The 13871-nt window shown below is 41.4% G+C and overlaps 1 protein-coding gene across 7 annotated transcripts in view; it reads left to right on the forward strand.

The window, feature by feature from the left end:
- Positions 1 to 13871, forward strand: part of schip1 (schwannomin interacting protein 1) — a 676403-nt gene that overhangs the window by 606481 nt on the left and 56051 nt on the right. For 6 of the 7 annotated variants that reach the window (XM_078563755.1, XM_078563756.1, XM_078563759.1 and 3 more), the window contains one exon: positions 5842 to 5960. In XM_078563755.1, coding sequence (XP_078419881.1) covers positions 5842 to 5960 — 119 coding nt within the window. Of the gene's footprint in view, positions 1 to 5841; positions 5965 to 13871 lie in introns of all 7 variants that reach the window. The other variant, XM_078563762.1, reaches the window with a different exon arrangement.

Below are 13871 nucleotides of genomic sequence, written 5' to 3' on the forward strand. Positions count from 1 at the left end.
AACCACTTTCTTGAACCACTGCAGTCCATACACTGCATTTGCACACACAGTGCTGTTAGAAGGGGAGTTCCAGGCCTTTGACCCAGCGTTAGTGAAGGAATGTTGATATAGTTGCAAGTCAGGATGGTGTGTGGCATGAAGGGGAACTTGCAGGTGGTGGTGGTCCCATACTTGTCCTTCTAAGTGCTAGGGGTCACAGATTTGGAAGGTGTTGTAGTTGGAGGCACTGAGTTGCTGCAGTGCATCTTGTAATATGGTATACACTGCTGCCACTGTGCAGTGGTGATGATGGGAGTGAATGTTTAAGGTGGTGGATGGGGTGCCAATCAAACAGGCTTCTTTGCCCTGGATAGTGTTGAGCATCTTGAATATTGGTGGAGCTGCACTCATCCAGGCAAGTGGATTCCATCTCGCTTCTGACTTGTGCCTTCTAGATGGTGGACAGGCTTTGGGAGTCAGGAGGTGAGTTACGTAGCCACAGTAGTGGTATGATTATTCCAGTTAAGTTTCTGGTCAATGGTAACTTCTCCTTCCATCCCTGCTGCCAACCAGGATGTTGAAGGTGGGGGATTCAGCAATGGTAATGCTATTGAATGTCAAGGGGAAATGGTCAGATGCTGTATTGCTGGTAATGGTAACTGCTTGGCACTTGTGTGGTGTGAATGTTACTTGCCACTATCAGCCCAAGTCTAAATATTGTCCTAATCTTGCTGCATGTGGACAGAAACTGCCTCAGTATCTGAAGAGTTGCAAGTCATACGAAACACTCTGCAATCATCAGTGAACATCCCCACTTCTGACCTTAGAATGGAGGGAAGATCATTGATGAAGCAGCTAAAGATTTTAGGCCTAGGACAGTATTCCTCAGGGTACTGTCCCTGAGGAACTCCTGCAGCAATGTCCTACCTTTGCTATTGAAACCTTAATTGAAACCTAAAGAGTAACAAGTTCTCATTAAGACAATATCATTGGGAGAAAGTGTGAATAAAGACTAGAGAAGTGCTTTATATTCGAACAAAACTGAGGTGATCTGATAGAGATGCTCCATGTTGAGAGTTTTTGATGAGGTCAATTGGGAAAAATTATTTCTGTTGGTACCTAGTGGATATTCCTTAGAAAGATGATGAGAGATTTAGGATTTTTTTTAAACAGAGGGTCATTATGATGTGGAATGCCTTTCCAGGAACAATGGCGAAAGCAAATTGTTAGTAGCTGTTGAAAATATAAGTGAATAAACATTTGGGGGAAAAGATTAGAATGGTACGATGGAAGGACAGGGGAATTGGAATTAGCAGATATCTATTTTCAAGAGCTGAGATGGGCATGGTAGGCCAAATGGTCATCTCTTGTGATGTTTTGATAGAATCATAGAATTGTTCAAGAAAGCATTGAATGAGAAGAGGCCATTCACCTATCAAGCTGTCACAATCTGTTTGTACCACGTACTCTGTGGTATCCCTTTTATCTCCAGATGGAAACTTCTGCACAAGAATTCTGATCCTGAGCGGTGAAGTAAACAGGCAAAGTTCCAGAATATTCACCCAATCTCACATCTCCATGTAAATTCAAGCCTGTGGTTTTCCAGCCACCATTCATCCCCACTTTCTCTTCCCTTCCTTCCTCCAACGCAACCACCAGTAGACAGTATATGATCATTTCAATCACTACAACTGCCAATCCCCATGTCAACCTGATGTTTTATGAATTGCGTAAAAGAATATATTATTCTCTGTCTCATTCTTTTGCTAGAAATCAGTTTTGAATATTTATTACTTAGAAAATAAATGCTTCTAAACTGTAATTTGCAGTTTGCTAATTGCACGAGATTCTGAGCATTTTTGTTTAATTGGTTTCAGATGGTATTTTCCTCGTGAATATTTGGGGATTAGAACTTCATCCTGGAGCATACTTATAAGCACTTACAATTTTTATAGAGGCTATAAAAGTTCTGTACTTTTAAATGTTTTTTTTCCTAATGGGTATATCATTTCTCTTGCAATTCAGAAGTTAACAGTTTCAGAGTCTATTGTTACTTCAGTTGGTTAATTAAATTTGAAGTTTAAGATATTTATTGTAGTTTTTAGATGTGTTCTCCCTACTTCAAATTTTTTTTGCAACGTAATTAATGCAGTGAGCAATCCAAAGTAGGCTTGACGCTCCCAAGGAGGTGTAGCAAACTAGTCAAGCCATGAGTGCTGAGATGGGGATCTGTCCCAATTTCAATCCTTCCAGGTACCTGACAATGTGTACCCTGTGAAAACATTGAGTTGTGAGCCTATCTGGGTCATAGACTTCTCTGTGATTCGTGACCACAATTGATGTCTTCTATGCTGGAGCAACAAGTATCATGATTCAAATTGTGTCCAAAGTTTGCACATCCTCAAGTAGAACACTCCCCCTCTGTGTACTCCACAAACTTGGTAACGGCTTGGCTACGAACTGAAGATAAGTATGCAATTGAGATGGATGACTTGGTTCTGTGGTTTTAATGACTTTAAAAGCTACTTGCTGAATCAAAAGCATTCCACCATGTCAACTGCTGGCACCATGGATTCTTTTTGTTTTCTGTTCAACATTCCAACTATGAAAGTCTTTAGTTTGGACCTCCATAAATCCATGCCCAATTCTGTTAGCGTCCCATCACCTATTTTTTAATCTTAATTTCAACCATCGTTGATCTAGATGGATCGTGATGTTATACTTATCTGTTATGAATAAAACGCACTGCCTATCACACAAAATAAATGAAATACTGTTGCCAAAAAATGTGTTTAACTGCAGTTAATGAAGGATTGCAAGTTGAAAAAATGGTGAGGAGTATTTCCTGATGGTTAACTAACATTACAGAGCAGCTTTCTTGAAGATTCATTTGCAGCAATATGTAATTCCATATTAAGGGATATAGAAAGATAGTAATTCTATGTTAAAGGATGTGGAATGATTGTCACTTATGGACTAGCACCCAAATGCTTAACAGATATTGAAGGAAATGCTAATACCATATTTCAGCAAATACAAAGCAAATTTAATGTAGTTCCTCATTTAAATTAATAGCTCAAGTCATTAATTCAGGTGTGCACATTAACATTTTCAAATACAGCATTTAAAATTTGATAGGAAGGATTGTTCTTGGCATACTCCTTATATACTTTTAAAATGCTGCCATTTGAAAATATGATATGGCGGGCAAATATCAAACTAATTTAAGGGATTATATTAACCAAGGTGCTTAACAAGCTTAATTTTTCTTATACTGTAGCTTAGATTTTAGGGTAGTATTCTGTCAGGTAGGGTTGGGACATGAAACAGAAGGCCATTGTGTTGGATTCTCAGCTGCTTTATCACACTCCCAATTTTCTGCCATTATTTTTGGGGTGAAAGAGATAGACAGCGAATTGAATAGGTGTCAGTGTTGCGTTATCTCTGCTTCATTTCGTAGCCTCTGCTGAGTCAGTGATGATGTATTAACAACATCAGTCCTATTTTCTGTCATTGCCACCTCATTTGTATTCAATGGTAATCAAGCTAGGTGCTAGGTTCTTGGAGAAGTGTGAAAGAAAGTTTGAAGACACGCACTGTAGCAAAAGTTTTGGGAGGAATTTTATTCCCCTCATGGCAGGTTGGCGGAGGCCGGAGTTAGTTGTTTAAAAATGGAAAAACCTGACCCCAATTCACCTCCCAACATGCACACTTCCAGTTGGGCGAGATTGGGCGACTAACCTGCTCTCCAGAAGCAGGTCCATTATTTAGATATTTTAATGTGACTGTGTGCCACAAATTTTAGTGTATTTTTAAATTTAAGGGCTGTGGGCCAGGCTTCCCACAGCTCAGGAAACCCGGCAGCCGGATGGCGGTGAGAACATTTGGATCCAGCAGGTATGCACCTTGCCAATGCTGCTTGAGGACCAGAGAAGAGATCTCCTCCCCTCCTCAGCCTACAACCACCCCCCCCACCCCTTTACCCCACCACAGCCAATCTGCTTCGCTCCCCCATGATTGGACCTCATATCTGACCTATTCACCACCCTGAAATCTACCAGCCTTGGGTCATTAGGATTCATCCAGATTCCACTGGGAACATATATAACATTAGCCAAATAGTTGTGCATGGAAGGTTGCATTTTTCTCTTTCGGCAGCAATTTCATCAGCATATTCATGGTGCAGACATGATGGAGCATTGCAATTTTACTGATTGGTAGGATTTCCCAAGCTTCAAAGAATCAGAGATTACACCCACATGATTATTCATGCTCTGTCCATCATTAGTCAGATGCACAACAAAGAAATATAACATCTTCCCAACAGTTTGTTTGGAAGCAGCAGCAGCACACAATCATGTTTCCTTCCATGGCATCTGCCACAGTGCCTTCAACATAAGAAACCCCACTGTATCAGCACTCTCTTTCTAACCAAAAAGCCCCCTGTATAATAAATATCCGCTACAGCTTTGGCTGACAGTGCTGGGGCACGTCTCCAGGACCCTGGTGAAACAGCACTCTGGCAGGCCTGATTCAGCTGTCTGGATTGATCTGGGAGATGTCCTACAGTATTGCCTGGCATGGTTTTTCAGATTGTGATGGCATGCTGCATGCTGCACAAATTTTGCCTCACAAAGAGGCATCCTCATGGAGACTTCAAAGGTAAAGTAATGCTAGATAAACCCAGAAAAATGACTCCGAATGTTTGACATATCCTAGGCCATAAAAGAAAAGCACCATGCCTGTTCCTTTTAACTTATTAATTACTGTTTGGAAAAGTGACAGTACAATATCAGCTACTGGTCCCAGTTTAAAGTTTTCTGGAGGATCCAGTCCCACACTGCTGGAGTTTAACTCATTATGGAATACAACTGCAAACGGTGGTAAACCTTCACTGCTTTAAAAAAAATTGCAATTGCTACAATACAAATGCAATCATAGATGTTCTTGGCAGTTTCTGGCTGGCATTTTTTTATATGGTCCCGATTAGTATTACCCTGTAATTGGTTAATGTGGGTGAACAGGGTCTGCAGAGATATGAGGTGGAATCTTCCAATTTCAGCGGGTGTCTCGTGTGCTGCCAGAAGAAGCAGTGAGACGCCCATGCTGGTTCTTGAGGAGGAAGGCCCACCATATCTTGTGTCCCATCAGGCACTTAAAAGGACAGCAGCAGGCCATGAGGCCCCCGGGATGCGACGTCCTGCCTGCCTTGAGCTGCCGGCCAATCAGAAGCCAGCAGCTCTTGCGCTCAACAGTGCCACAGAGGAGGCCATGGCTGCTGCTAGAACAATGCCCACTGGAGTCAAAGAGGTAAATGCGACTGGGGGTTGGGGGCCATGGAGGTCGACAGCAAGCAAGAGCAGGGGGCTGGCTGTCAATAGCCACAGCTGTGTGTGCCTTTTGCTGTCACTGGCAAAAGTAACTATTACAGCATTGTACACAATGAGAAAGGTAGTCATGTGCAAGAAGCTTAACCTATGGCAGTGAATAAAAACAATCATTATCGCAATAATCTGATCCAAAAGTAATCATGTTACAGCTACCAATACTCAGTTTGGTAACAGAAATGGTGGTTTAATCACTATTATGGACACTACTGGTAAAGTGTCTGGTGTAGAGGTGCAAACAATGAAAAATAGCACGGAAGAAATAGATTAGGAAGTTAATAAAATAGCCAGGAAGCTACTAAACTATTATCTGCCACTAGTATCTTAAATGTTATAGACAGTAGATAACAGGCGATAGTGTTGTATGTAGTTTACGTAATGGAAATTTTTGTGATGGTAATAACTCAAAAAACATGATACTGGCCGTCATCACTACAGTTATTATCTCTGAAATATCTTTCTGTTTAATTTTCAGGCCCAAAAAAATGAGAGAGAATCAATCCGACAGAAGTTGGCACTGGGCAGTTTCTTTGATGATGGCCCAGGAATATACACCAGCTGTAGCAAGAGTGGCAAACCCAGCCTGTCTTCACGGTAAGTGTTGGAAATGAAGTTTTTGGAGTGTCGATGATTTAATGGAGGTATTTTTGGAGGGCAATGAATCAACATTTCACTTACCAATCTAGTTCTCTGACATCTGTTGTTTAGAAATTCAGTTTGTAATAATATTTTTCTTCCCTCAAATTTCCATGAACTCCATTCCTATCCCTCTCCATAGTACACGCTAGGTTATAAAGGATAGCATTAGTAATTAATGGGTTACCCTTGTAGCACACTGTTGATATTTTGGTAATCATGGAATAATCTTCAACTACTGTCCGCTGTATTTACCCTAGAAAATGGAATGATTGGCAAATGTTCATTATTTTTAAGATGCCTGCCTTTTAGCCCCCCACTATTATTTCAGACAAGGCATCAAATGGGTGGCCAGTGTGCCAAACAGAACAGGCAGGGGCTAACTTCACTAGGCACATTGGGGTCCTACACTGTTTGTAAGACTCCCTTTGCAGTTTTCTGTGCCAGTGGATGAAGCGTGTACTGCATCGCACTGGTCAGGACTAAACCTATGGTTGGCTACTGTACTGGCCAGGGCAATCACTGACTGAGTTGTCAGGGAAGCTCTGGTCTTGTGTAAATCTGATCAAGAATCTTTATTTCACTGCATTGTGAAGCCCTGTGGAGAGGCTTAAACCCACAGCTTTCTGATTCACAGGAAATAGTGTGACCATTGAACTAGACTAACAATGCACAACTGTTATATATTGATATTTTATCTTTGGTCTACATCACCAACATTTTGATGGAGGTTACCATGACTACTTAAAGTGAAATCATGTAAATAAATTTATTGTGTTATTTTCCTTCAGTGACATATGTTTTGTACTTTTTTTTAACATGGGTAAAGATAAATTAATGTCTTACCTGAAAAATGGCATCTTTAACAATACAGCAATCCCTCCATACAGTGGTACTGTCAGCCTTGATTATGTGCTCAAGTGCTGTGGAGGGACATAAACCCATAGCCTTCTGATTCACAGGAAATAGTGTGACCATTGAGCTAGACTAACAATTGAAAGCTTGAAAAAAGTAAAAAATAGATTGTGTTGAATCAGGACATGGTAATTGCATGACTCTGGACCAGTGTTTTTAAAAATTCCAACATTATAGGAGAGAGGACAGACTAAGAGAAGTATGAAGTTCCACCATTTGAAATGATAGAAAAAAAATAAGCTGCAATAGAAAACGGTGCTATGAGTTTTAATTTCAACACATCTGAGTACATAGGGAGGAGAAAGAAAAGTGTGTAGGATGTGTAGCTTGGGAGAAACAAGAGGAAAATGTTCAGAGGAACATTGGCCATAGGTGATCCTTGCCTCAGCTTTAGCCTCTAATCGCTATCCAGATGACAGTGCCTCTGGTTTAGGTAATGGAAAAATAAGTTGGGATTCTTGCTTCTTATTACCAACTGGAGATCTTGGCCCCAATTTTAACTGAGGGCTAATTTTCAGTCGATACGTTTAGTTATCTGTCCAAAACTCACCTGTTCAAAAGAAAAAGAACTCCACAATATTTTACCTCCTTTAAACGCCATCATCTGGCTTCCCACCTGGTTTGGGCAGTGGGTGGTGCAAATTCATGTGGCCCAGAGGATGCAGGCCCACAGGATCAGCCGCTGGACTAATTCGCAGGGATTGTGGAGGTCAGATTGCAAGAGGAGACACCAACGATTTCCAATGACCAGGGGGTGCATGCCTCATCCTCCCAGTTCCACAGGAAATTAACAAATTGAAACTTAGCTTTTTTAGCTTTTTCTGACCAGATCTACTCGCATACTGGGCTAACTGGAAGGATACTCATTTCCTAACCAGACCTCCTAACAACGAGGCCGAAAGCGATTCCTGCTCAGTGGAGCAAGTAAAAATGATAGCTTGTCAACACCTGGTGGTACCAGGGTGCCTGGGGCATTTAACTATCAGCCACTTAATTTCCATGGGAATTAACTACTTCCCCTTCCCAGCCTCCTTTATCTTGAGGAATGAGAATGTCTGGCTGTTGAGAACAGTATCTGGCTCAATTTGTTAAACAACTGGCACTCACTGTTGATTCTCAGACATAAAAACCAGTTACTTGAACAAAATACCAGACGATTGATGACATTTTGCAATAATATCCCGACAACAGTTGGCTTTTCGGTGAGGGGGAGAAAATGAAAAGAATGGGTGCGGGGGGAAGAAATCTCTAGGACCAAGTTTCTGGATTGTGGAAATTTGGATAACTGATTTATTTTCCTTAAACTCGTCAAGCTCAGCCTTGCCTTGCCTCTCATAAGTATGATGAGTGAAAAGTCAACATTTGACAGTTGAAGCTAAATGTTACAGAAGTGAAAATAGGCAGTCCGCATGATTGAGAGGATATGATATCGGAAGCTTAGCTTTAAGTTAAATCGAACAGTGAGGTTGCAGACAGTCTGGTTCAAACTGAAATGATTAGCAAGGAAAGGGGATGGAGCCAGTGGCAAAGGTACAGAATGTATGCAGGGGCTAATGACTTTAGACTTCTCTGCGTTTAGCTTGAAGCAATTGTGGCTCATTCAAGAGTGGGTATTGGGTTGAGGAAAGTGGGTGTTTTCAGTGTACATGCGGAAACCAATCTTATGTCTTTGGATATTAGCAAGGGACACTGTATAGGGGAAGAAGAGGAAGGGCCATGGATGGTTCCTTTGTGGAGTCCTGTGGTGATGGTAAAAAGGAGGGAAGCATAGGCTATTATATCCAAAAAGCCTGCCCCAATTTCATGTCTCAAATCCTAGTACATGAGGAGTGACAAGTTAATGGAGTCTCCATCATATTAATCTGTAAATGTTAACATAAATATGTACCTTCAACTTAACACCGCCGTTCCCCAACAGGTTTCTCAAAAAAAACATGCATTGTTCATCTCCTTTCATACCAATCACTCCGTTTTTCCTTTCAGTCTTTCTAATAAATAATTACGTATTTTTACCCTCAATTACTGCCTCTTGTTGCTTTTTGTACATAGAACTATAAACCACATCTACATTCAATAGCCATGTTGCCAATTCAGTCTGATGCATGTATTTGAATTCTCTCTCTATGGCTGAATAGTTGATAACAGTCTACTAGTGCAAAAGAACAACAGCCTGGTTGTATGGTGACTCAAAGTTCTTTTGATGAAAGCACTACCTCTTTACGTTTAATGTCACTTTTGTTATCTGACCAACATAGCAGAAGTTATTTATAGTGTTCATCTTTCGTGCCCTCCAACTGGCATTGTAACTGCAAGAATTATACAGCTGCAGTGCCATAGGGTTTTACATGTTTTTAAAATTTCCTACATCAGTGAGCATCTTGGAACCAATAAACATTAAAGTATCAGGTGCTCCATACCTGACATCACCAGCTTTCTGAGAAACACATACATCTTAGTAGACCCAGTAAGGACTCTGAGCTTCTTCTAAAAAAAGCAGCAGTGACCTACAGCTTATAATTCAAGTCGATGGCTTGCTTCATTTGCTTTCAGCAAAAATGTATTGTTCAATTCAGATAGCGTCAAAAACTTGCAATGTCCAATTTTATTTTAGATTAAGTAGTTTCTAGGAGCATCCTTTAAAGATTATAATTTTGCCTGGAAGCCCCTGACCCCAGCAAATGCAGTTTGAAGAGAGAAGCTAATAGTCAAGGCAAATCATTCATGGAGATTTCAGTTTCATTGAGTCCAGAAGCCAACTGTAGCTGGATGAGAATTTTTAGCACTAACTGAAAAATGACAAGCAGTCAAGCTTGAGACTCAACCAGTATCAACGTCATAAATAATAGACACTCATTTTCATGTTTTCAGGCAAAATATTAGCACAGAACCTCATGATGGCATCACAAGCAGTGAAAATAATAATTATATTCTTGAGGAGTGCATTTTTATTTCAGTGCAAATTAAAAACTATATAGGATTCCTCCCCCATCCCTGCCCCGACGTTTGCTGAGTCTACCCATCCTTTCTTGACTGAGAGCCAAGAATATTCCTTGCAGAAAGTTGCACAAGAGCACCCTGGGGCTTATTTCCCTCTGGCTATTCTACCTTCTGGAGAAGCATTAACTGTTTTCTTGACACACCTTCATGGTGGAAAGGCCGAGATTGATTAATGTGCCAAGTTCTCACAGTCGTGAACGTTATCTCCTGCCATTGTCACTATGAAGTAACGGAGAGGGTTGATGAAAGTAGTTCAGGAAATGTACATATGGCCTTTCAAGGCCATTTGATTAAGTACTTCATAACAGACATTTGGAAATAGAAGTAGATGGTATTAAAGGGATGGTGGTGGCTTGGAGTACATAACTGGCTAAGCGATAGGAAGCAGAGAGTAATGATGAGCGGATGTTTTTTCTGACTGGTGAGAAGTATGCTGTGGAGTCCCCAGGAATCAGTACAAGAACCATTGCTTTTCTTTTTATAGATAAATAACGGATGAAAAATCTCATTCTACACTGCACTAGTCTATGTTTCTATTGTAGTTCATCCCACCACCTCATTTTCAGATAGAAAGACAAAGTAACACATTGATCTGGTTTTTGTGATCGTAATGATGGTGAAACTGTCAGCAATTGCTGTCATTATTATTCCATGAAACTAAAAGAAACTTCTGGCACCTGCACATAAACAGATAAAGGTGGAAATCAAGAAGTTACTGTCAGAGATTCCCCACTCCCTTACACTGTTGAGGTCTTCAGCAGTGGAAATCACTGAAGTGATGTGAACCTCTACTTTTTTATGTTTTATTACTGCTGCAAAAAGTTGAACCTTCTTGAATGAGGTGTAACTGGGTTTTTAATGGTGTACTAAGTTATAGTTACTGCTAAACAACCTTTTTGGACCTGAAAAAAAATATTTTTGTGGAATGTCAGATTTCTCCAGTCAATGATAAAATATCTACAGGTTTCTCAAAGAATATTTTTTCTAAGTTTGTTTATAATATTTCAGCTTCTACCTTAATCCCATGTGTATATTCCAATCTTTATTTTGCTTTCTATAAATTTATAAGAAGTGAATGATAGAACTTTACTGTTACTTCCTGATTTGCTGTCTATGAAAATTCTTCAGTGTGATTGGCTACTTAGTCTGTTTGATGACATCACTGATGCTGGACATTGGAGATCACTGTTATAGTCTGCTTAGGAACCAGTAACTTTTTGCTTAAAGTAGACAAGGGGCAGAATCATTCCAGATTTGCACTAAGTATAGTAACAGGCAGGAAAAAGAATGTTTTACCCGCCGGCCGCAGTGGCGGCTTTTCACATCACATTGTCCCAGTCCCACTACATTAATCGTGCATTCCCAAGAAACATGCCGTTTCAATGGTGGGCGGGTTCTCATTTGCCCGCTCTGCTGTCACCTCACTGTTTCCTCATGCCAAGTGCAATATTAAAAGTGTAGCTACGCACACACCTCTCAGTGCTTCCAGCCCAGGGCTGCTGCACCGAAGACATGGCCTTGAAAGGCAAGAAGACTGCAGCCCCCTGATTCAATGACACATCCCTGGAACGCCTTTTGGATGCCGTGGAGGCCCACTGTGATGTCCTCTACGCCCACTCAGGCCGCAGGAGGTCTGGCAACCTCACCGCTCTGGCCTCTGGCTTGGTAGGCAATGGCAATGTTGATCAGTTTCCAATGCTGCACAGAAGAGGTAGGCATTCCAATTCACAAAGAGGATGAATGATCTCATCCGTGCCGCCAGGGTATGGCAGCCATCTCATCACTCTAAACTCATGCACTCAAGCCCATCACACACTCACTGGCATCTCACTCACTGCCAGCTCAAGGGACATCACCACTCACTCTTTCTCACACACCCTCACATCTCCATCTAGCCTCATCTTCTCTGGAGACTGCCACCTCAGCCCTCACCATCTTGAGGCCACTTGCACAGATCAACTTGTACCCCCACACACCCCCTGGGATACCCCACTTCCCCAGTACAGCCCTCGTCCTGCAGCCCCTTCCCTTGCCTGAGGCCACTTCACCCCTTTCCCCAAGCAAACCCTAGCCTTGCAGCCGTTGAAAAGCCACCCCCGCTTCATGGCTTGGGGTCTGGTAGGTAGATACCTGCCTGTGAGCCTCCCTAAAAGTGATGTGGTGCTCCATGCAAAACCTGGTGCTGATGACTATGAATGCTGCCCGAAGCAAGGTAGGCAAACAAAGGTTTAAGTCCCGAGCGAAGTGCAGCCTGCCAGGTGCATGTTGCTTATGTACAGTTGTGAAAGGGATGTCAGTGTGCTCGGATGATCCAGCGTAGGGAGATGATTCCAGCAATTTGGTTGTCTTATGATTTGTAGATGTATTACAATGAAGTTCCCAACGTGGAGCGGCAGGAACCACGGCTTGCCATTGATGGGCGGAGTGGACGAATGCAAACTGGCTTCATGATGTTGTGAAACAAGTTTTTGGCCTTCTCGCCATATTGTCTGCTCACGCCGCTAAGCATGCCTGCCGCCAACTGGAGCGGAAAATTACGCCCAAGGTTTGAAATCCTAGTTACCCAATAAGAGTTCAAAGCCACAAGATTCCACGGTTTTAAACAAACAAAAACAAAACATTAAAAATTAACATGAGGTAAATATGAGTTAACAGGCAAACTATGATCGCTGAGAAATCTGTGGGATCTATCTTGGTCACATCTGCATATTAAATGGCAGATGTGACCAAGACAGATCCCACAGATTTCTCAGTGACCCATCCAGACATCAGTGACCACTGAGTCACAATACCTCAATAAAATTCTGGGGTGCAGTGGAGTGATGTTAAAAGGAGGCTGCTAATGGAGGCGTTCCCCCCCACCCCCCACTTCCTGTCTGAGGACTGAGCAAGGTTACTATTTGGGCTTCCCCCCACCCCTGAACTCCTCCTGCTAGCCTGAAAGTTGAGACTGGGCAGGAAACAACTCTTAAGTGGTCAATCTTTGACCACTTAAGGGCCTCAATTGGGGCAAGGGAAGGTGGGCCCCCCTAGGCCTTGCCTGTCCCAGCGTAAAATTGCCAAGAGGTCAGAGTGGGTAGGAGCCCGGTGGGAAGGCCAACCGGCAAATTTTACAGCCATCTCCACACCACACCCCCACCCCACCAACCACAGCCTACAAACACACCAGCTGGGGAATGTAAAATTTTGCCCCTTATTTTTTAGGGGGTCCTTTTCCACAATTACAAGCATATTCTCATATATGTTTATAGAGAATTCCTCACTTTTTTCAAGAAATGTTTTTTTTCTCGTCTACCGCTTACTTTGGTAACGGGTGCAACATACATCCCTTCTCTTTAAGCCTACAGTATTCCCTCCTCCCGAGTAAAATGGTAGAATATCATTAACAGATTATTTTATTTAAAGAGTAAAATTGGGTTTACTGCTAGGAGTGAAAAATATCTCTTGCACTACTTAACTGTTCAGTGTGACTACTAACTACCCAATGGAACATACATCCTTTAATAGAACACATTATTTAGATAAATGATGTTGTCCAAGATCTTGAATTATTTGGTGCGTGACCATGTGTAATTATCTTGAATTTTCATTAAAAGGATCATAAATATATTGATTTAATACCAGTTACTGCAGTTATATACAACTTGAATCAGCAGTTTTTTGCTAGTTTCTTAAACCATATTTTGTAACTCAGCTGGAATATAATATTGCCTTTAATATCTTTATTGGTCCAGATTTTCTGTTTTAATATTTGTTTGTTGTATTTTGTTCTGCCAGCACCTGACATAAAGCATCAAAATAAAGATAGCCTGAATGATGATTATGAAACATTTTTGAAATATTAGCAGTTGCAAAATGGTCTGGGCATCCACAGATATTTAGGACAGATATTGTGGAAGTTTATATAGAGAGCACACAGAATGCTGCACTTTATCTGTCTTAAGAGAATTATTTTTA

This window comes from Cetorhinus maximus, chromosome 19 (assembly GCF_964194155.1).
Source record: "Cetorhinus maximus chromosome 19, sCetMax3.hap1.1, whole genome shotgun sequence".
NCBI classification, from domain to species: Eukaryota; Metazoa; Chordata; class Chondrichthyes; order Lamniformes; family Cetorhinidae; genus Cetorhinus; species Cetorhinus maximus.